Genomic DNA, 24,788 nt, shown 5'->3' on the forward strand with positions numbered 1-24,788 from the left:
CTGCTAGGTCAAAAGGGGCAACAGGCGTAAGGAAACATGCCCAACGTTTCCACTTACACTGGAATCAAACCTGCGTACTTCAGATGTGAGCCGAAGGCATTACCACTTGAGTCGGGAACCCTGTGATATACATATTAAAATATATTCGTTAATGTACAGTACGCTCATCGTTTCTCTTAAAGAATTAACAAGAGTGTAATGGTACAACAGGCTGGCAGGTTACCAGCGTTCCGGCTCTCGGTGTATAAAAAGCGCAGCTCCCCAGCCAGAAAGCTTTCAGAAGGCCACGACCACCGTTGCGTCCGCTCCTCGTTACCGCTGCTGCGTCAGTCTTCACGACCACCGCTAATATCATGGCTCCCATCGCAGGCAAATACATCCTCGAGACCTCTGAAAACTTCGATGAATTCATGAAGGCTCTTGGTAAGTGTCAACAGATCTTAGGTGGTTGTGGCGGATTCGTGGAATTTTCTATATAATTTTTATTACATTTTTCGTTTAGTTGTATATCTTGTGGAGTCTTTGTGAAAAGGAAACCTCCCTGTGGGGAGGTAGCATCCTCGAGGTAAGGAAATCTTGTGGGAAGTAATCCGCCCTGTGAGAAGGAATGACCGTAGGAAACTTGTTTTTCCTGTGAAGGAAGGTTCCTGCGGGAAGGAAGTCTTGTGTGAAGAAATCTTTATTATGGGAAGGAAGCTTTTATGTGAGAAGGAAACTTTTGTGGAAAGGAAGTCTTGTGAGAAGGAAGCCTTGTGAGAAGGAAGCCTCCTTGTGAGAAATAAGCCTCTTTTTCGGGAAGGGGGGGGGGTAGGTAACATGACTTACGAAGGATCACGCAACACCCAATTTTGGCATCTAAAATTTTCCATTTTTTTTTCGAAGCTCCGTAGTAATGTTGCTTGGCACAGACTGTGTTGCAGGTCTGTGATGTTGCCTAACATACCGTGTCGCAGGTCTGTTGTTGTCAAGGAGACGCTTGTGTTGCCTGTTGACTGTTTGGTAAGATGACTTGGCTGTTACTTCGTTTTATTATCATTGACTGGACAAACTTCAAGCCTGTGGCTTGTGTTGGCGTCTGTTGTCTTGTTGTATGTGTTTTTGCCTGTTTTTTTTCTTTGTTGTGTGCCTTGTTGGCGCCTATTATGTATCTTTTCTGCGTGTCTGCGTTTGCTATGTATATCTGTTGATTGTGTCTAAGTCTGTTTGTATGTAAATGATAGACATCCTGAAAAAATAGGGGCATTACATTTCTCTCCCATCAGTTCCTCTGACAGAGGAACTGGTCGGCGTCACTACGCCACCTGAGAGGAACTCATTCCACTTGTTACTTTTGCAACGCTACATAGCTCCTGATGACGCACGGAAATGTGTGAAAGATCTTGAGATGAAGCTTTCCATCCCTGTGGCTTGTCTTGCTTTCCCCCCTCAGTGTATGCTTCCACGAGGTGTTCGAAATTCAGTACTGCACGGCTGCTACCACCTTGAAGCCTCTTGTATTCTACTGCACCTGTTGATATCAGATGTCCTTACGGTAAATATTAGATCCAATTTTGCTGGTTCCTTTCCTCTTTTTCTTATTTTTGTCCTTGTTTCTGCTTGATGGAGTCTTGGCTACTAGCACCTGTTGTGTGTGTGTACTCACCTAGTTGTACTCACCTAATTGTGGTTGCAGTGGTCGATTAATAGTTTCTGGCCACGCCTCTTCATTGGTCCACTCTTTCCCTGCTTCATGAGCCGTGTGTGTGTGTGTATTCACCGACTTCTACTCTTCAAGCTGTGTTAAGTGGGATGGAATCTCTCTCCTTCCCGGGACTTAACAATTGTCATCACCATTATTGTTTCTCTGTCTTTTGGACCTTGTCATAACTACGCTTGAAGCTTTAAGTTCACTGTGACCCCTCGTCAAATCGCCAGTTAAGTGTCTGATTACAACAATCATTATCTCTCTATCAGCGTCCCAGTGCCCGCGGGTACAACTTACCTTAGACACAAGAAAAATGTAAAAAACACATTCTGAAAACAGATAAAGTTGCTTACTTACTGAAATTCGATCATCCCACTAACCCATCAGCTCACTGGCATGTATCCAGTGATTATGTCGGAGGATCTCACCTTCAAGGACCATAACATTGTATCAATCGCATCTGCTAGAAAAATGACAGGATGGATAATGAGAACCTTCAAAACTAGGGAGGCCAAGCCCATGATGACACTCTTCAGGTCACTTGTTCTATCTAGGCTGGAATATTGCTGCACTCTAACAGCACCTTTCAAGGCAGGTGAAATTGCCGACCTAGAAAATGTACAGAGAACTTTCACGGCGCGCATAACGGAGATAAAACACCTCAATTACTGGGAGCGCTTGAGGTTTCTAAACCTGTATTCCCTGGAACGCAGGAGGGAGAGATACATGATTATATACACCTGGAAAATCCTAGAGGGACTAGTACCGAACTTGCACACGAAAATCACTCACTACGAAAGCAAAAGACTTGGCAGACGATGCACCATCCCCCCAATGAAAAGCAGGGGTGTCACTTGCACGTTAAGAGACCATACAATAAGTGTCAGGGGCCCGAGACTGTTCAACTGCCTCCCAGCACACATAAGGGGGATTACCAACAGACCCCTGGCAGTCTTCAAGCTGGCACTGGACAAGCACCTAAAGTCAGTTCCTGATCAGCCGGGCTGTGGCTCGTACGTTGGTTTGCGTGCAGCCAGCAGCAACAGCCTGGTTGATCAGGCGCTGATCCACCAGGAGGCCTGGTCACAGACCGGGCCGCGGGGGCGTTGACCCCCGAAACTCTCTCCAGGTAAACTCCAGGTATCCCATTAATATAAGCGAGGCTTGTAAATTAGGGTAAATATTTTTTTGAGAAAACTACTGAAAAATGGGGAAAATTCGAAATATACACTTGAAAAATAAAATAAACACCAAACAGCGTCATCAGACTAGGCATACACACAGTCGTTCCAGGCGAATAGGCCCAAAAAACACACGTTTTTATTGACATGACTCTATACTCGTTAATTTTCGAAAAAAAAAAAAACTGACGGTGAAACCATGCATAACCACTGTAGCATAACTACCTACGTCTTTCAGAAAGAAACGTCCCGAGATGACCGAGAATGCTATCATTCATCACAACAATGTAGTAGTAAACACAACAGACACTCTTCAGAGCATTTTCAGGGGATGGAAGTGCAGTGAGGGATGGATACCTGGGATACTGCTGTAAAACTTGTCGAATCCTTAATGAACTGTGGTAGCAGATATATATATATATATATATTTTTTTTTTTTTTTTTTCAACAAGTCGGCCGTCTCCCACCGAGGCAGGGTGACCCAAAAAAGAAAGAAAATCCCCAAAAAGAAAATACTTTCATCATCATTCAACACTTTCACCACACTCGCACATTATCACTGTTTTTGCAGAGGTGCTCAGAATACAACAGTCTAGAAGCATAAACATATAAAGATACACAACATATCCCTCCAAACTGCCAATATCCCAAACCCCTCCTTTAAAGTGCAGGCATTGTACTTCCCATTTCCAGGACTCAAGTCCGACTATATGAAAATAACCGGTTTCCCTGAATCCCTTCACTAAATATTACCCTGCTCACACTCCAACAGATCGTCAGGTCCCAAGTACCATTCGTCTCCATTCACTCCTATCTAACACGCTCACGCACGCTTGCTGGAAGTCCAAGCCCCTTACCCACAAAACCTCCTTTACCCCCTCTCTCCAACCCTTTCGAGGACGACCCCTACCCCGCCTGCCTTCCCCTATAGATTTATATGCTTTCCATGTCATTCTACTGTGATCCATTCTCTCTAAATGACCAAACCACCTCAACAACCCCTCTTCTGCCCTCTGACTAATACTTTTATTAACTCCACACCTTCTCCTAATTTCCACACTCCGAATTTTCTGCATAATATTTACACCACACATTGCCCTTAAACAGGACATCTCCGCTGCCTCCAACCGTCTCCTCGCTGCTGCATTTACCACCCAAGCTTCACACCCATATAAGAGTGTTGGTACTACTATACTTTCATACATTCCCTTCTTTGCCTCCATAGATAACGTTTTTTGACTCCACATATACCTCAACGCACCACTCACCTTTTTTCCCTCATCAATTCTATGATTAACCTCATCCTTCATAAATCCATCCGCCGACACGTCAACTCCCAAGTATCTGAAAACATTCACTTCTTCCATACTCCTCCTCCCCAATTTGATATCCAATTTTTCTTTATCTAAATCATTTGACACCCTCATCACCTTACTCTTTTCTATGTTCACTTTCAACTTTCTACCTTTACACACATTCCCAAACTCATCCACTAACATATATATATATATATATATATATATATATATATATATATATATATATATATATATATATATATATATATATATATATATATATATATATCGTGCGTGCCGAATAAGTAAAACTTGCGATTATGGCCTAAATAGCAACGCACTTCTTACCGAATACGGCAAGCGAAAATTTGCGTATGCAATAATTTCGCAAAAAAATCAGGTAAGGTCAGGTAAGTTTCCTAAGGTTCTTTTGGGACAAAATCATTAATTTTTACATTAACATAAATAAAAAATATATATCTTTAAATGTATAAGAGAAAATTTTAGAAAGGACTTAATTCTAAATGAGTTCTTCCTAATTGACCAGTTTTACCTATTCGCCACAACATATACAGAAATGGGTTTTTAAGTTATCTATTCCTTTGGACACTTCTCCATATTCTCAGTCTGATGACGCCATTTGTTTTTTAAGATTTTAAATGTATTTTTTTTTTAATTTTCCGCATTTGCAGTGTGTACTTACCTATATGTACTCGCCTACGCGTGGTTGCAGGGGTTGATTCACAGCTCCTTGTCCCGCCTCTTCGCTAGTCGCTACTTGGTCCACTCTCTGCCGGCTTCGAGAGCCTTATCATATCGCTTGTATGTATGGATCCCGCCTCTACCACATATTCTACAGTTTATTCCACTTCCTGACAACTCTAAGGCTGAAGAAATACTTCCTAACATCCCCATAACTAATCTGAGTTTTCGACTTCCAGCTGTTCCCTTTTGTTCCTATTTTCCATCTCTGAAACATCTTTCAGTAATTTGTAAGTCGTTATCACATCATCCCTCGTCTTCCAGTGTCAGTGTGTACTCACCTAATTGTACTCACCTAATTGTGGTTGCAGGGGTCGAGACTCAGCTCCTGGCCCCGCCTCTTCACTGATAGCTACTAGGTCCTCTCCCTCTCTGCTTCCTGAGCTTTGTCATACCTCTTCTTAAAACTATGTATGGTTCCTGAATCCACTATTTCACTTGCTAGGCTATTCCACTTTCTGACGACTCTATGACTGAAGAAATATTTCCTAACGTCCCTGTGACTCGTCTGAGTCTTCAGCTTCCAGTTGTGACCCCTTGTTTCTGTGTCCCCTCTCTGGAACATCCTGTCTCTGTCCACCTTGTCTATTCCCCGCAGTATCTTGTATGTCGTTATTATGTCTCCCCTGACCCTTCTGTCCTCGTGTCGTCAGTCCAATTTCCCTCAACCTTTCCTCGTACGACATTCCCCTGAGCTCTGGGACTAGCCTTGTTGCAAACCTTTGTACTTTCTCTAACTTCTTGACGTGCTTGACCAGGTGTGGGTTCCAGACTGGTGCTGCATACTCCAGTATGGGCATAACATACACAGTGTACAGTGTCTTGAACGATTCCTTATTAAGGTATCGGAACGCTATTCTCAGGTTTGCCAGGCGCCCGTATGCTGCAGCGGTTATTTATTTATTTATTTATTTATTTATTTATTTATTTATTTATTTGGTTGATGTGTGCCTCCGGTGACGTGCTCGGTGTTATGGTCACCCCAAGGTCTTTCTCCCTGAGTAAGGTCTGTAGTCTTTGTCCACCTAGCCTATACTCTGTCTGCGGTCTTCTTTGCCCCTCCCCAATCTTCATGACTTTGCATTTGGCAGGGTTGAATTTGAGAAGCCAGTTCTGGACCACATGTCCAGCCTGTCCAGGTCTCTTTGCAGTCCTGCCTCATCCTCATCCGATTTAATTCTTCTCATCAGCTTCACATCATCTGCGAATAGGGACACTTCAGAGTCTATTCCTTCCATCATGTCGTTCGTATATATCAAAAATAGCACTGGTCCTAGAACTGACCCCTGTGGGACCCTGCTCGTCACAGGCGCCCACTGTGATACCTCTTCATGTACCATGACTCGTTGTTGCCTCCCTGTCAGGTATTCCCTGATCCATTGCAGTGCCCTCCCTGTTATATGCGCCTGATCCTCTCTTGTGGGGAACTGTGTCAAAGCCTTCCTGCAGTCTAGGAAAATGCAGTCAAACCACCCCTCTCTCTCGTGTCTTACTTCTGTTACCTTGTCATAAAACTCCAGAAGGTTTGTGACACAGGATTTGCCTTCCATGAACCCATGCTGGTTTTCATTTATAATCTTGTTCCGTTCCAGGTGTTCCACCACTCTCCTCCTGACAATCTTCTCCATGACTTTGCACACAATACATGTCAGAGACACAGGTCTGCAGTTTAGCGCCTCATTTCTGTTTCCTTTCTTAAATATGTGGACTACATTTGCTGTCTTCCATTTCTCAGGTAGTTGCCCAGTTTCAAGGGATATGTTGAAGATTGTGGTTAGGGGCACGCACAGCATCTCTGCTCCTTCTCTAAGGACCCACGGTTGTGTGTGTGTGTGTGTGTGTGTGTGTGTGTGTGTGTGTGAACTTTCACGCTCTCGTGCGTCGTCAGGAGCTAAGCATTGTTGCACGACAGCAGCAAATAGAAGGGAAAATTCTCTGAGGGAAGGCAAAAGGTGTCAATGGTGGCCCATGTTGATGTCTTGCAACACTGCATAGCTCCTGACGACGAACGAGAGTGCAAAAGATCTAGAGCTAAAGATTACCATCCCAATGTGGCTTATTTGTATATATGTATTCATGGAAGAGAAAAACAGCTCTGATATCATGGATCAAAAGCCCTTCACTAGCATCACGACCCCCTCTTTCCCTATCACTGAAGGTTACGGTACTGAAACATGAAGAGTCATGGATCCTGCATCCACGTCATGCAAGTCATGCAGTTGACTAGATACCCTTCATTTCCTTCGATTGAAATTGATTGTCTCGCTTTACCCAGGGGTTGTGTGTTATAATGCACTCAAATAACTTTTGTAAGAGTCAAGCCAGAAGAGTCGGTGATGATACCTGTGTTGCTTATTCTGGTTTTAGTGAGAAAGATACTTGGTGTCTCATAGGTCGATCGCTAGCGCACTCAGCTCACACACTGAAGTTCGGGGATCGATCCCCCGGTACGGCTGGAAAACATTAGGACGTGTTTCCATAAGACACCTGCTGTCCATGTTCGCCCGTCAGTAAAATAGGTACCTGGGCGTTAGTTAACTGGTGGGTCGCATCCTGGGGACAAAAATTGATCTAATTTGCCCGAAATGCTCTGCATAACAAGCGGGTTTCTGTACAGCAGTAAGTCATTGATGTCAGCTAAGCCTGTATACCTTGTACATGTACTTGTAGCAATAGAGATATTATCTGATTACGACATAACATGCTGGACTGGACTTTATCTAGCTTAATAAAGTCCACACGGAGATACACCGTCTTTTCCACTATCTCTCGCCTTGCTCCATCGTTCATCCACTCATTTTCGTTTTATTTATATTCGTTTTTGAGGCAAATAGTGCAAAGCCGGCAAATAGAGAAAGCTACAGAAAGGAAATGTTCTGGAGACGTTCCGCCTGTAGAACAAATTTCAGTCACTGAAAAAGCTTGTTTTCGGTTATGAAAAAGTATACCTGGAGTATACCTGGAGAGGGTTTCGAGGATCAACGCAGCCGCGGCCCGGTCCGTGACCAGGCCTCGTGGTGGATCAGAGCCTGACCAGCCAGACTGTTACTGCTAGCCGAACGAACCACAGCCCAGCTGATCAGGTACCGACTTCAGGTTGCTGTCCAGCGCCTTCTTGAAGACAGCCAGGGGTCTATTGGTAGTCCCCCTCATGTATGCTGGGAGGCAGTTGAACAGTCTTGGGCCCCTGACACTCACTGTGTTATCTCTTAGAGTACTCATGGAGCCCCTGCTTTTCATTGGGGGGATGTCGCACCACCTGCCGAGTCTTTTGCTCTTGAAGGGAGTGATTTCCGTGTGCAGATTTGGTACTAGTCCCTCTAGGATTTCCCAAGTGTATATTATCATGTATCTTTCTCGCCTGCATTCCAAGGAGTACAGGTCAAGGGACTTCAACTGTTCCCAGTAATTTAGATGCTTTATTGTACGTACAGTGAAATTTCTCTGTATATTCTTCAGGTCAGCAATTGTGCCTGTCTTGAAGGGGGCAGTTACTGTACAGCAATATTCCAGCCTAAAGAAAACAAGCGATTTGAAGAGAATCATCATGGGGTTGGCATCCCTAGTTTTGAAGGTTCTAGTTATCCATCCTGTCATTTTTCTGGCAAATGTGGTAGATTATTTTAATCCTGGGAGAGCGCTAAACCCGTAGAATTATACAGCGCCTGTGGGGGAGATGGAAGGTATTCAGACTCAATTTAGAGAACTGAAGCACAGATACAATTCCCTAGATCAACAGCCCCTCACCAGCGTCAAGGAACCTTCCTTGAGGGGTTCAGATGTGGTAGAGACATTGTTGTGATCTTTGAAAGTGAGATTCTCTGACATTATCACTCCCAGGTCCTTCGCATTAGTTTTTTTGCTTTATTGTGTGGTTGGAATTTTTTATACTCCGATACAGTTTTTATTTCCTCGAGTTTTCCATGGAAGAGTAATTGAAATTTGTCTTCATTGAACTTCATATTGTTTTCTGAGTCCCATTTCAAGACTAGGTTAATGTTTGCTTGGAGATGTCCTGTGTCCTCGATGGATGACACTGTGATGCAAGTTCTGGTATCGTCAACAAAGGGGGATTATTATTATTATTACAATAAAAAAGAACAAAAAAAGGGGGACATAGAGACATAGTGCTTTTTTTTTTTTTTACACAAGGTTTGACAAGGTTAGGTGTTAGGACGGGTTGCTGTGTCATCCACCGTCATGCAGTCAAATCCATTACTAGGCATACATTAAGACATACAGATGTTCTTTCTGTGTCAGTCACGATGTAGTGATGGAGAACACATCTATATGTCCGTTACGCTGTAGTAATGGAGGTTACTACGGTGATGCTGTAGTGATGGAGGTTACTACGGTGATGCTGTAGTGATGTAGGTTACTACAGTGATGCTGTAGTGATGTAGGTTACTACAGTAATGCTGTAGTGATGGAGGTTACTACGGTGATGCTGTAGTGATGGAGGTTACTACAGTGATGCTGTAGTGATGGAGGTTACTACAGTGATGCTGTAGTGATGGAGGTTACTACAGTGATGCTGTAGTGATGGAGGTTACTACAGTGATGCTGTAGTGATGGAGGTTACTACAGTGATGCTGTAGTGATGGAGGTTACTACAGTGATGCTGTAGTGATGGAGGTTACTACAGTGATGCTGTAGTGATGGAGGTTACTACAGTGATGCTGTAGTGATGTAGGTTACTACAGTGATGCTGTAGTGATGTAGGTTACTACAGTGATGCTGTAGTGATGGAGGTTACTACAGTGATGCTGTAGTGATGGAGGTTACTACAGTGATGCTGTAGTGATGGAGTGGAAATAAATGGTATAAAATACCGACACGAGGGAAATATAAACACAAATGCAGTATAATGTGATCCTTTATTGACTACGTTTCGCCCACACAGTGGGCTTTTTCAAGTCACAAACAGAACTACCTGGGGTGGAAGGAACGCGAGTATTTATAGTCCGGTTCAGAATGCTGAGGTCAGGTGAAGAATGCTGCATCTGATGATGTACCGAGTGGGGTTATAGAGTCTAAAAACTTGGGTAGCTTGGAAAGGAGATTGGATAAGTTTGTGAGCAGACCTTCTACAGTGTTCTTATGTGGGATAGCGATGAAGAAGTTTCTTGGCAAGTGGTTCAGCTATGTTATAGAAGCCACTATTCTGGTTGAAGTTGTCGGATATAGAAATAAGTGATGATTCCAGGATTCTTCGGTATTGAGTGTTGTCTTCTGTGGCGATAAGTCTTGAGTTTCTGTAGTTTATCAAGTGGTTGTGTGAATTACGGTGTTGTACGCAGGCATTCCTTGTGTCGTCAGACCTGCTTGCGTATTGGTGTTCTGAAATACGTGTTTCTAGGTCCCTTGATGTTTCGCCCACGTATACCTTGTTGCAGTCATTACAAGGGATTACGTATACCCCTGCAGAGGATGGAGGCTTGTCCTGTCTACTACTGGTGATGTCCTTGATGGTCGTGGTTGTGGAGGTAGATACTTGGAATGATGTTTTGGCAAAGATGTTGGAAACATGTTTGGCAATGGAGTTGGTGGGAAGGACTATGTATCTCTTCTCGGCAGTGTCTTCTCTGGGTGTGTTGAAGATGTTTAATGCTCGCCATCTGCAGTCTCTGATGAAGTGACGAGGATAGTGGAGCTTAGAAAATATTTGTTCAATTATAGTGCATTCTTCCTCAAGGAACTCGTTGCTGCAGATTCTGAGTGCACGCAGGAAGAAGCCTATAATTACACCACGTTTGGTTTTGGTGTCGTGGTGAGAGTAGAAGTGGAGAAGATCGTTTTGGTTGGTGGGTTTTCGATAGACTTTAAAACGAAGTTCGTGGTCAGATTTGCATAGCAGGACATCAAGGAAAGGAAGAGTGTTGTCGACTTCTTCTTCAAGTGTGAACTGGATTGAAGGCTCGACCTGGTTGAGCTTGTCTTGGAGAGCTTGAACGTTGAAGCGTTTAGGAGTTATGAGGAGAATGTCGTCAACATAACGGAGCCAGGTGACAGACGAAGGAATAATGGTGGAGAAACGTTCGGCTTCTAGATGTTCCATGTATAGGTTCGCCAGGACTGCACTGAGTGGCGAACCCATGGGTAGTCCAAAAGTCTGCTGAAAGAGGTGATTTTCGAAAGAGAAACACGTAAAGCCAACACATAGTTCAACAAGGTCGATGAAATCGCTGGCTGGAATGGGAAGATCAAGTGAATCGTCAATTTTCCTGCGCAAGAGATCGATGGCTTGTGTAGTAGGTACTTTGGTGAATAGGGAAGTCACGTCAAGGCTGGAAAGTTTCTTGTTCCTGATGTTGATGTTGCGAATGCGATTGAGAACACTCAGGTGATCTTCTCAATCGCATTCGCAACATCAACATCAGGAACAAGAAACTTTCCAGCCTTGACGTGACTTCCCTATTCACCAAAGTACCTACTACACAAGCCATCGATCTCTTGCGCAGGAAAATTGACGATTCACTTGATCTTCCCATTCCAGCCAGCGATTTCATCGACCTTGTTGAACTATGTGTTGGCTTTACGTGTTTCTCTTTCGAAAATCACCTCTTTCAGCAGACTTTTGGACTACCCATGGGTTCGCCACTCAGTGCAGTCCTGGCGAACCTATACATGGAACATCTAGAAGCCGAACGTTTCTCCACCATTATTCCTTCGTCTGTCACCTGGCTCCGTTATGTTGACGACATTCTCCTCATAACTCCTAAACGCTTCAACGTTCAAGCTCTCCAAGACAAGCTCAACCAGGTCGAGCCTTCAATCCAGTTCACACTTGAAGAAGAAGTCGACAACACTCTTCCTTTCCTTGATGTCCTGCTATGCAAATCTGACCACGAACTTCGTTTTAAAGTCTATCGAAAACCCACCAACCAAAACGATCTTCTCCACTTCTACTCTCACCACGACACCAAAACCAAACGTGGTGTAATTATAGGCTTCTTCCTGCGTGCACTCAGAATCTGCAGCAACGAGTTCCTTGAGGAAGAATGCACTATAATTGAACAAATATTTTCTAAGCTCCACTATCCTCGTCACTTCATCAGAGACTGCAGACGGCGAGCATTAAACATCTTCAACACACCCAGAGAAGACACTGCCGAGAAGAGATACATAGTCCTTCCCACCAACTCCATTGCCAAACATGTTTCCAACATCTTTGCCAAAACATCATTCCAAGTATCTACCTCCACAACCACGACCATCAAGGACATCACCAGTAGTAGACAGGACAAGCCTCCATCCTCTGCAGGGGTATACGTAATCCCTTGTAATGACTGCAACAAGGTATACGTGGGCGAAACATCAAGGGACCTAGAAACACGTATTTCAGAACACCAATACGCAAGCAGGTCTGACGACACAAGGAATGCCTGCGTACAACACCGTAATTCACACAACCACTTGATAAACTACAGAAACTCAAGACTTATCGCCACAGAAGACAACACTCAATACCGAAGAATCCTGGAATCATCACTTATTTCTATATCCGACAACTTCAACCAGAATAGTGGCTTCTATAACATAGCTGAACCACTTGCCAAGAAACTTCTTCATCGCTATCCCACATAAGAACACTGTAGAAGGTCTGCTCACAAACTTATCCAATCTCCTTTCCAATCTACCCAAGTTTTTAGACTCTATAACCCCACTCGGTACATCATCAGATGCAGCATTCTTCACCTGACCTCAGCATTCTGAACCGGACTATAAATACTCGCGTTCCTTCCACCCCAGGTAGTTCTGTTTGTGACTTGAAAAAGCCCACTGTGTGGGCGAAACGTAGTCAATAAAGGATCACATTATACTGCATTTGTGTTTATATTTCCATCCATATAGTGATGGAGGTTACTACAGTGATGCTGTAGTGATGGAGGTTACTACAGTGATGCTGTAGTGATGGAGGTTACTACAGTGATGCTGTAGTGATGGAGGTTACTACAGTGCTGTAGTGATGGAGGTTACTACAGTGATGCTGTAGTGATGGAGGTTACTACAGTGCTGTAGTGATGGAGGTTACTACAGTGCTGTAGTGATGGAGGTTACTACAGTGATGCTGTAGTGATGGAGGTTACTACAGTGCTGTAGTGATGGAGGTTACTACAGTGATGCTGTAGTGATGGAGGTTACTACAGTGATGCTGTAGTGATGGAGGTTACTACAGTGATGCTGTAGTGATGGAGGTTACTACAGTGCTGTAGTGATGGAGGTTACTACAGTGATGCTGTAGTGATGGAGGTTACTACAGTGCTGTAGTGATGGAGGTTACTACAGTGATGCTGTAGTGATGGAGGTTACTACAGTGATGCTGTAGTGATGTAGGTTACTACAGTGATGCTGTAGTGATGGAGGTTACTACAGTGATGCTGTAGTGATGGAGGTTACTACAGTGATGCTGTAGTGATGGAGGTTACTACAGTGCTGTAGTGATGGAGGTTACTACAGTGCTGTAGTGATGGAGGTTACTACAGTGATGCTGTAGTGATGGAGGTTACTACAGTGCTGTAGTGATGGAGGTTACTACAGTGCTGTAGTGATGGAGGTTACTACAGTGCTGTAGTGATGGAGGTTACTACAGTGATGCTGTAGTGATGGAGGTTACTACAGTGCTGTAGTGATGGAGGTTACTACAGTGATGCTGTAGTGATGGAGGTTACTACAGTGCTGTAGTGATGGAGGTTACTACAGTGATGCTGTAGTGATGGAGGTTACTACAGTGATGCTGTAGTGATGGAGGTTACTACAGTGCTGTAGTGATGGAGGTTACTACAGTGATGCTGTAGTGATGGAGGTTACTACAGTGATGCTGTAGTGATGGAGGTTACTACAGTGATGCTGTAGTGATGGAGGTTACTACAGTGATGCTGTAGTGATGGAGGTTACTACAGTGATGCTGTAGTGATGGAGGTTACTACAGTGATGCTGTAGTGATGGAGGTTACTACAGTGATGCTGTAGTGATGGAGGTTACTACAGTGATGCTGTAGTGATGGAGGTTACTACAGTGATGCTGTAGTGATGGAGGTTACTACAGTGATGCTGTAGTGATGGAGGTTACTACAGTGATGCTGTAGTGATGGAGGTTACTACAGTGCTGTAGTGATGGAGGTTACTACAGTGATGCTGTAGTGATGGAGGTTACTACAGTGCTGTAGTGATGGAGGTTACTACAGTGATGCTGTAGTGATGGAGGTTACTACAGTGATGCTGTAGTGATGTAGGTTACTACAGTGATGCTGTAGTGATGGAGGTTACTACAGTGATGCTGTAGTGATGGAGGTTACTACAGTGATGCTGTAGTGATGGAGGTTACTACAGTGCTGTAGTGATGGAGGTTACTACAGTGCTGTAGTGATGGAGGTTACTACAGTGCTGTAGTGATGGAGGTTACTACAGTGATGCTGTAGTGATGGAGGTTACTACAGTGCTGTAGTGATGGAGGTTACTACAGTGATGCTGTAGTGATGGAGGTTACTACAGTGCTGTAGTGATGGAGGTTACTACAGTGATGCTGTAGTGATGGAGGTTACTACAGTGATGCTGTAGTGATGGAGGTTACTACAGTGCTGTAGTGATGGAGGTTACTACAGTGATGCTGTAGTGATGGAGGTTACTACAGTGATGCTGTAGTGATGGAGGTTACTACAGTGATGCTGTAGTGATGGAGGTTACTACAGTGATGCTGTAGTGATGGAGGTTACTACAGTGATGCTGTAGTGATGGAGGTTACTACAGTGATGCTGTAGTGATGGAGGTTACTACAGTGATGCTGTAGTGATGGAGGTTACTACAGTGATGCTGTAGTGATGGAGGTTACTACAGTGATGCTGTAGTGATGGAGGTTACTACAGTGATGCTATAGTGATGGAGGTTACTACAGTGATGCTGTAGTGATGGAGGTTACTACAGTGATGCTGTAGTGATGGAGGTTACTACAGTGATGCTGTAGTGATGGAGGTTACTACAGTGATGCTGTAGTGATGGAGGTTACTACAGTGATGCTGTAGTGATGTATGTTACTACAGTGATGCTGTAGTGATGGAGGTTACTACAGTGATGCTGTAGTGATGGAGGTTACTACAGTGATGCTGTAGTGATGGAGGTTACTACAGTGATGCTGTAGTGATGGAGGTTACTACAGTGATGCTGTAGTGATGGAGGTTACTACAGTAATGCTGTAGTGATGGAGGTTACTACAGTGATGCTGTAGTGATGTAGGTTACTACAGTGATGCTGTAGTGATGGAGGTTACTACAGTGATGCTGTAGTGATGGAGGTTACTACAGTGATGCTGTAGTGATGTAGGTTACTACAGTGATGCTGTAGTGATGGAGGTTACTACAGTGATGCTGTAGTGATGTAGGTTACTACAGTGATGCTGTAGTGATGGAGGTTACTACAGTGATGCTGTAGTGATGGAGGTTACTACAGTGATGCTGTAGTGATGGAGGTTACTACAGTGATGCTGTAGTGATGGAGGTTACTACAGTGATGCTGTAGTGATGGAGGTTACTACAGTGATGCTGTAGTGATGGAGGTTACTACAGTGATGCTGTAGTGATGGAGGTTACTACAGTGATGCTGTAGTGATGGAGGTTACTACGGTGATGCTGTAGTGATGGAGACTACATTTGTATCAGCACCCTCGTCAGAGGGTGTAAACACAGTTTGCTTGTTATGGTAGCGTGTAAACAAACTCAAGGTACATTCTGGCTGGCTGAATCATGGGCCAACCCAATTTCTCCCATCACCCAGTCCATTCATCACTCCATCCAACCCATTTCTCCCCCCACAGCCAATTCCAGCACCACCCAACTTGTTCCCTCTCCACCCAGCCCATTTCTACACCAAGCAACCCATTCCCACAACCCAGCCATACAAGTCAGAGATACGCTAATCCAAATACCCAAAATAAGGATTACAGTCATCTGTATATATACGCTATAGACATACACCTTTCAGTGTATATTACTGCACCAAAAGGTGGCTTGTGTTTAAACCATCACTGCCACAAGTCAAGGATTCTTAAATCCTTTTGGGATTACAATAAATCCCAAATGTATATCAACACCTACGGAATTTGTGCATGGGGCTCAACAACAATTAACCATCTCAGACCACTAATTACCCAACAAAAGGCTGCAGTTAGAATGATAACAAATTCTCACTACAGGCAGCACACTCCACCAATATTCAATACACTAAACCTACTCACCATACAAAACATCCATACTTATTACTGCACCTATTACATACATAGAACACTTAACTCTGATATTAACCCTCCCCTCAAACATCTCCTTGCCAACCTCAACAGAACACATGACCATAACACAAGGCACAGATCACTCTTTGATGTTCCTCGTGTTCATCTCACACTATGCAAAAACTCAATGCACATAAAAGGCCCTAAAATCTGGAATTCATTACCTGTTTACCTGGAGTTTACCTGGAGAGAGTTTCGGGGGTCAACGCCCCCGCGGCCCGGTCTGTGACCAGGCCTCCTGGTGGATCAGCGCCTGATCAACCAGGCTGTTGCTGCTGGCTGCACGCAAACCAACGTACGAGCCACAGCCCGGCTGATCAGGAACTGCCTTTAGGTGCTTGTCCAGTGCCAGCTTGAAGACTGCCAGGGGTCTGTTGGTAATCCCCCTTATGTGTGCTGGGAGGCAGTTGAACAGTCTCGGTCCCCTGACACTTATTGTATGGTCTCTTAACGTGCTAGTGACACCCCTGCTTTTCATTGGGGGGATGGTGCATCGTCTGCCAAGTCTTTTGCTTTCGTAGTGAGTGATTTTCGTGTGCAAGTTCGGTACTAGTCCCTCTAGGATTTTCCAGGTGTATATAATCATGTATCTCTCCCTCCTGCGTTCCAGGGAATACAGGTTTAGAAACCTCAAGCGCTCCCAGTAATTGAGGTGTTTTATCTCCGTTATGCGCGCCGTGAAAGTTCTCTGTACATTTTCTAGGTCGGCAATTTCACCTGCCTTGAAAGGTGCTGTTAGAGTGCAGCAATATTCCAGCCTAGATAGAACAAGTGACCTGAAGAGTGTCATCATGGGCTTGGCCTCCCTAGTTTTGAAGGTTCTCATTATCCATCCTGTCATTTTTCTAGCAGATGCGATTGATACAATGTTATGGTCCTTGAAGGTGAGATCCTCCGACATAATCACTCCCAGGTCTTTGACGTTGGTGTTTCGCTCTATTTTGTGGCCAGAATTTGTTTTGTACTCTGATGAAGATTTAATTTCCTCATGTTTACCATATCTGAGTAATTGAAATTTCTCATCGTTGAACTTCATATTGTTTTCTGCAGCCCACTGAAAGATTTGGTTGATGTCCGCCTGGAGCCTTGCAGTGTCTGCAATGGAAGACACTGTCATGCAGATTCGGGTGTCATCTGCAAAGGAAGACACGGTGCTGTGGCTGACATCCTTGTCTATGTCGGATATGAGGATGAGGAACAAGATGGGAGCTAGTACTGTGCCTTGTGGAACAGAGCTTTTCACCGTAGCTGCCTCGGACTTTACTCTGTTGACGACTACTCTCTGTGTTCTGTTAGTGAGGAAATTATAGATCCATCGACCAACTTTTCCTGTTATTCCTTTAGCGCGCATTTTGTGCGCTATTACGCCATGGTCACACTTGTCGAAGGCTTTTGCAAAGTCTGTATATATTACATCTGCATTCTTTTTGTCTTCTAGTGCATTTAGGACCTTGTCGTAGTGATCCAGTAGTTGAGACAGACAGGAGCGACCTGTTCTAAACCCATGTTGCCCTGGGTTGTGTAACTGATGGGTTTCTAGATGGGTGGTGATCTTGCTTCTTAGGACCCTTTCAAAGATTTTTATGATATGGGATGTTAGTGCTATTGGTCTGTAGTTCTTTGCTGTTGCTTTACTGCCCCCTTTGTGGAGTGGGGCTATGTCTGTTGTTTTTAGTAACTGAGGGACGACCCCCGTGTCCATGCTCCCTCTCCATAGGATGGAAAAGGCTCGTGATATGGGCTTCTTGCAGTTCTTGATGAACACAGAGTTCCATGAGTCTGGCCCTGGGGCAGAGTGCATGGGCATGTCATTTATCGCCTGTTCGAAGTCATTTGGCGTCAGGATAACATCGGATAGGCTTGTGTTAATCAAATTTTGTGGCTCTCTCATAAAAAATTCATTTTGATCTTCGACTCTCAGTCTGGTTAGCGGCTTGCTAAAAACTGAGTCATATTGGGACTTGAGTAGCTCACTCATTTCCTTGCTGTCATCTGTGTAGGACCCATCTTGTTTAAGTAGGGGCCCAATACTGGACGTTGTTCTCGATTTTGATTTGGCATAGGAGAAGAAATACTTTGGGTTTCTTTCGATTTCATTTATGGCTTTTAGTTCTTCCCGCGATTCCTGACTCCTAAAGGATTCTTTTAGCTTAAGTTCGATGCTTGCTATTTCTCTGACCAGTGTCTCCCTGCGCATTTCTGATATATTGACCTCTTTTAGCCGCTCTGTTATTCTTTTCCGTCGCCTGTAAAGGGAGCGCCTGTCTCTTTCTATTTTACATCTACTCCTCCTTTTTCTTAGAGGAATAAGCCTTGTGCATACATCGAGTGCCACCGAGTTAATCTGTTCTAGGCATAAGTTTGGGTCTGTGTTGCTTAGTATATCTTCCCAGCTTATATCGGTTAGGACTTGGTTTACTTGGTCCCACTTTATGTTTTTGTTATTGAAGTTGAATTTGGTGAATGCTCCCTCGTGACTAGTCTCATTTTGTCGGTCTGAGGCTCCACGCATACATGTCTGAACCTCAATTATGTTGTGATCTGAGTATATTGTTTTTGATATGGTGACATTTCTTATCAGATCATCATTGTTAGTGAAGATGAGGTCTAGTGTATTCTCCAGTCTAGTAGGCTCTATTATTTGCTGGTTTAAATTGAATTTTGTGCAGAGATTTAAAAGCTCGTGTGAGTGTGAGTTTTCATCAGAGCTGCCTCCTGGTGTTATTACTGCAACAATATTATTTGCTATATTCCTCCATTTTAGGTGCCTTAAGTTGAAATCCCCCAGGAGCAAGATGTTGGGTGCAGGAGCTGGAAGATTTTCCAGACAGTGGTCAATTTTTAACAGCTGTTCCTGGAATTGCTGGGATGTTGCATCCGGAGGCTTGTAGACTACCACAATGACTAGGTTTTGGTTCTCGACCTTTACTGCTAAAACTTCCACTACGTCATTTGAGGCATTAAGCAGTTCTGTGCAAACAAGTGACTCTGCAATGTACAGGCCAACCCCCCCCTTTTGCCTGTTCACTCTGTCACATCTGTATAGGTTGTAACCTGGGATCCATATTTCGTTGTCCAAGTGATCCTTTATGTGGGTCTCAGTGAAAGCCGCGAACATTGCCTTTGCCTCTGCAAGCAGTCCACGGATGAAAGGTATTTTGTTGTTTATTGCTGGCTTTAGACCCTGTATATTTGCAAAGAAGAATGTTATCGGACTGGTGGTATTGTTGGTACTGGGGGGGGATTTTTTTTCCGGCATTAGTATCTGTATCTGTTGGTTTGGAGTGGAGGCCATCGACTGTGGTTCCACTCCAGGAATGACTGGATTTGGTGTACGATTTCTGCCATTTCCTGCCAGTTTTTTTTCCTTCCTGGCACTAAAAAACCTCTCCCTCTTGAGTGGCTGTGGCTACCCAGGTTTTCCCATGGCCTGGATGTTTTGTATCTTTTTGTCCCCTTTAGATGGTATGCCTGGCAATTTAAGTTATAGCACAGTCTTTCCTGTACTGAAGAGGTACACATTTCAGGGTGAAAAAGCTTACAGGAAGGGAGTTTGCATTTTCCTGTTGTCATATGGGCATGACATTTTCTAGGGTGGTCATAGTTGCATGTCCCATCTGTTTTTCCAGATTTCCCATGCCAGCAGATACCAAGTGCATAGTATGTGCACAGGCTTGGTTTCCGTTTGCCTTGGGTTTCTGTGACTGTATTCCCTGTTGGTGCATGTTTCCCTGTCTTATTCCTATCCTCCTTAGCACCAACAATGGAGCTCCCACCAGTTGTTTTTGGTAATTTATCCTCACTATTGCTATTGGAGTCCTCTTGTTTGCTATTTCCTGCGGTATTTCTGGTTTGCAATATTGGTTTTATCTTATCTTTGACTACACTTGTTTCCCTACTATGGCTCCTGTCCTCTATGAGGTCATTTATATGTATTCCTTCCTGCGTATAATTCCCGACTACCTGGACAAAATCTCCAGCTTCACCATTACTGTCTACCAGGACAGTATCTCCAGCTTCACCATTTCTGTCTCCCAGGACAGCACCTCCAGCTTCACCATTACTGTCTCCCAGGACAGTATCTCCAGCTTCACCATTACTGTCTCCCAGGACAGCACCTCCAGCTTCACCATTACTGTCTCCCAGGACAGCACTATCAGCCCTACATTTACTGACTACCAGGACATCACCTCCAGCCTTACAGTTTGTGACTACATGGCCAGTATCAAGGGCAGTACCATTCAGCCCGGACTTTTTATGTTCCCATCTGTTGTAGAAAGCTTCCAGGTTTTCTATGAAAGCAGCTTTGATGTTATCCTCTTTTAATACCCTTGTGATTTTAGTCCACAGATTTTCCTCATTTGGGCATACCCAAAAACACTTCTCTGTTTTAATACTGCTTGTAGCTAGTTCTGGGATATCTGCACAAGGAGCGTGACACCAATTTCCACAAAAAAGACAATTTATCCATGTGGTAGCCCGTTTGTTTGACTGACCACAGACTACACACAGCTTCATAATGATTTGAATGGTTGATTTACTGCAAGTCTACTAGCAACCTCTTGAATATTATATTAATAACCTTAAATGAAGCTCTAGCTATTTGTATTTCTGTTTCTAACTCTTTTTGTATATTGGACAGCTTACCGTCACGTTCCTGATTTTTAATGTTTGTGTTTATAAGGGCGCCTACAAACCCATCCGTTTACAGTCTGCTTTATTGTCCAACGAAACTGTTTGAAACCAGTCCCGGGTTCGGACCAGTCAAGGGTTCGGACCAGTCAAGGGTTCGGACCAGTCGATCTGCTCTGATCAGTGGGTCACTTATTTAAAACATACTGGTCGGTGATTTGAGCTAACACATGAAGGATCTACTGGAAATTATCTACCCGAGTAATATGTGATTTGACTAATACAAAAGTATAACTTGCGTGTTGAAGAGCCGGTGATATCTGGCAGCTCCTACAATGACGTACAGTCGACCTCTTTGTTTATCAATCGCTGTATCTGGCTTTTCTATTTTTGTTTTTCCGTCTCCACCACAATAAATGCTATATTATCACTATAGTTGACTGGTGCAAATTTTGGAGGAAGGACGCTTTTTCTGTAGTAATAATTGCTTCTCGTTGTGTATATTGCGACCGCTGGTAACTACAGGTTATATGAAATTCACAGTAACGTCTCGTATTTCAAGAAAATGAAACTAATGAAAGTCACTCCACTCCACTAAGTACCATTATAATACTGGTTAGTTGCTACTACAACACTGTATTCTGCTATTCACTGGTATCACTAGATTATATGCGAGTACACTAGCAGGCCAGGAAGATTATTAAAAACAGCTGACCTGTGGTAAGTTTCTGGCGACTTCTGACCTGTAAATATAAAAGAAACACTACCTGTTTATAAATTCAAGTCTCTACTCAAAGATCACTTACTCACCCAAAACCAAATAAATACTGAATAACTGAACCTTATAAATTGTATATCTTAAATGTTTCTCACAATTATATCACATAAATGTTAAACCTAAAACCGAATCTAACTTTATTATTTTTTAAATACACTACCTAACAGAATCCTTCATATGACAGAATGCAACCATATGACCTGTCTTTGTAATACTCACTTGTGCTTTATAGTAATCTGTTTACATTAATGTTTTATCACTGACTTCATCATTGCTTAGTTAATCTTAAGTTAATTCTAAGCCAGCCCGTAATGCTATGCATAGTATAAGTGGCTTTGGCATGCTGCTCTTATCTGTATTTTTTTGTACCTCTGTATGTGTGCTCAAATTTATAATAAATAAATAAATAAATAAACCAAGATATATACACCCATCCACATGTACGTCAACTGTTCATCTCCACACACACACACAATATGTATATATATATATATATATATATATATATATATATATATATATATATAAAAATATATATATATATATATATATATATATATATATATATATATATATATATATATATATATATATATATATATATATATATATATGTCGTGCAGAATATGTAAAACTGTTCAATTAGCAAGAACTCATTTAAAATTAAGTCCTTTCTAAAATTTACTCTTATACGTTTAAAGATATAGTTTTTTCATTAATGTTAATGTAAAAAAAATTAATTTTGCACCAAAAGAATCTTAGAAAACTTACCTAACCTTATTATAACAAGAACAATTTATTTTAGCCTAACCCAACTAAATATATTTTAGATTTGTTTACAGAAATTTAATACTAAACAAACACAGTGAAATATATTTTTTTCGTTAGGTTCAGAATGATTTTGGCGAAATTATTGCATACACAAATTTTCACTTGTCCTATACGGCAAGATGAGCGTTGCTATTTAAGCCAAGATCACAAATTCTGCTTATTCGGCACGACATATATATATATATATATATATATATATATATATATATATATATATATATATATATATATATATATATATATATATATATATATATATATATAATATGTAAAAAGAGAGCAAATGAGAGAGTGGGTGAGATGTTATCAACAAATTTTGTTGAAAATAAGAAAAAGTTTTGGAGTGAGATTAACAAGTTAAGAAAGCCTAGAGAACAAATGGATTTGTCAGTTAAAAATAGGAGAGGAGAGTTATTAAATGGAGAGTTAGAGGTATTGGGAAGATGGAAGGAATATTTTGAGGAATTGTTAAATGTTGATGAAGATAGGGAAGCTGTGATTTCGTGTATAGGGCAAGGAGGAATAACATCTTGTAGGAGTGAGGAAGAGCCAGTTGTGAGTGTGGGGGAAGTTCGTGAGGCAGTAGGTAAAATGAAAGGGGGTAAGGCAGCCGGGATTGATGGGATAAAGATAGAAATGTTAAAAGCAGGTGGGGATATAGTTTTGGAGTGGTTGGTGCAATTATTTAATAAATGTATGGAAGAAGGTAAGGTACCTAGGGATTGGCAGAGAGCATGCATAGTTCCTTTGTATAAAGGCAAAGGGGATAAAAGAGAGTGCAAAAATTATAGGGGGATAAGTCTGTTGAGTGTACCTGGTAAAGTGTATGGTAGAGTTATAATTGAAAGAATTAAGAGTAAGACGGAGAATAGGATAGCAGATGAACAAGGAGGCTTTAGGAAAGGTAGGGGGTGTGTGGACCAGGTGTTTACAGTGAAACATATAAGTGAACAGTATTTAGATAAGGCTAAAGAGGTCTTTGTGGCATTTATGGATTTGGAAAAGGCGTATGACAGGGTGGATAGGGGGGCAATGTGGCAGATGTTGCAAGTGTATGGTGTAGGAGGTAGGTTACTGAAAGCAGTGAAGAGTTTTTACGAGGATAGTGAGGCTCAAGTTAGAGTATGTAGGAAAGAGGGAAATTTTTTCCCAGTAAAAGTAGGCCTTAGACAAGGATGTGTGATGTCACCGTGGTTGTTTAATATATTTATAGATGGGGTTGTAAGAGAAGTAAATGCGAGGGTCTTGGCAAGAGGCGTGGAGTTAAAAGATAAAGAATCACACACAAAGTGGGAGTTGTCACAGCTGCTCTTTGCTGATGACACTGTGCTCTTGGGAGATTCTGAAGAGAAGTTGCAGAGATTAGTGGATGAATTTGGTAGGGTGTGCAAAAGAAGAAAATTAAAGGTGAATACAGGAAAGAGTAAGGTTATGAGGATAACAAAAAGATTAGGTGATGAAAGATTGAATATCAGATTGGAGGGAGAGAGTATGGAGGAGGTGAACGTATTCAGATATTTGGGAGTGGACGTGTCAGCAGATGGGTCTATGAAAGATGAGGTGAATCATAGAATTGATGAGGGAAAAAGAGTGAGTGGTGCACTTAGGAGTCTGTGGAGACAAAGAACTTTGTCCTTGGAGGCAAAGAGGGGAATGTATGAGAGTATAGTTTTACCAACGCTCTTATATGGGTGTGAAGCGTGGGTGATGAATGTTGCAGCGAGGAGAAGGCTGGAGGCAGTGGAGATGTCATGTCTGAGGGCAATGTGTGGTGTGAATATAATGCAGAGAATTCGTAGTTTGGAAGTTAGGAGGAGGTGCGGGATTACCAAAACTGTTGTCCAGAGGGCTGAGGAAGGGTTGTTGAGGTGGTTCGGACATGTAGAGAGAATGGAGCGAAACAGAATGACTTCAAGAGTGTATCAGTCTGTAGTGGAAGGAAGGCGGGGTAGGGGTCGGCCTAGGAAGGGTTGGAGGGAGGGGGTAAAGGAGGTTTTGTGTGCGAGGGGCTTGGACTTCCAGCAGGCATGCGTGAGCGTGTTTGATAGGAGTGAATGGAGACAAATGGTTTTTAATACTTGACGTGCTGTTGGAGTGTGAGCAAAGTAACATTTATGAAGGGATTCAGGGAAACCGGCAGGCCGGACTTGAGTCCTGGAGATGGGAAGTACAGTGCCTGCACTCTGAAGGAGGGGTGTTAATGTTGCAGTTTAAAAACTGTAGTGTAAAGCACCCTTCTGGCAAGACAGTGATGGAGTGAATGATGGTGAAAGTTTTTCTTTTTCGGGCCACCCTGCCTTGGTGGGAATCGGCCGGTGTGATAATAAAAAAAATAAAATATA

General features: G+C 42.9%; 1 protein-coding gene across 1 annotated transcript in view; it reads left to right on the forward strand.

Annotated features, from left to right (window-relative positions):
• Positions 1–263: 263 nt before the first annotated feature.
• The window catches only part of LOC128696957 (sodium/calcium exchanger regulatory protein 1), a 32,562-nt gene continuing 8,037 nt past the window's right edge, over positions 264–24,788 (forward strand). Inside the window, exon 1 of the mRNA XM_053788385.2 lies at positions 264–423. Within this exon, the coding sequence (XP_053644360.1) occupies positions 354–423 (70 nt within the window). The 5' untranslated portion in view covers positions 264–353. The remainder of the gene's footprint in view (positions 424–24,788) is intronic.

This window comes from Cherax quadricarinatus, chromosome 49, assembly GCF_038502225.1.
Source record: "Cherax quadricarinatus isolate ZL_2023a chromosome 49, ASM3850222v1, whole genome shotgun sequence".
In the NCBI taxonomy this organism is placed as follows: domain Eukaryota; kingdom Metazoa; phylum Arthropoda; class Malacostraca; order Decapoda; family Parastacidae; genus Cherax; species Cherax quadricarinatus.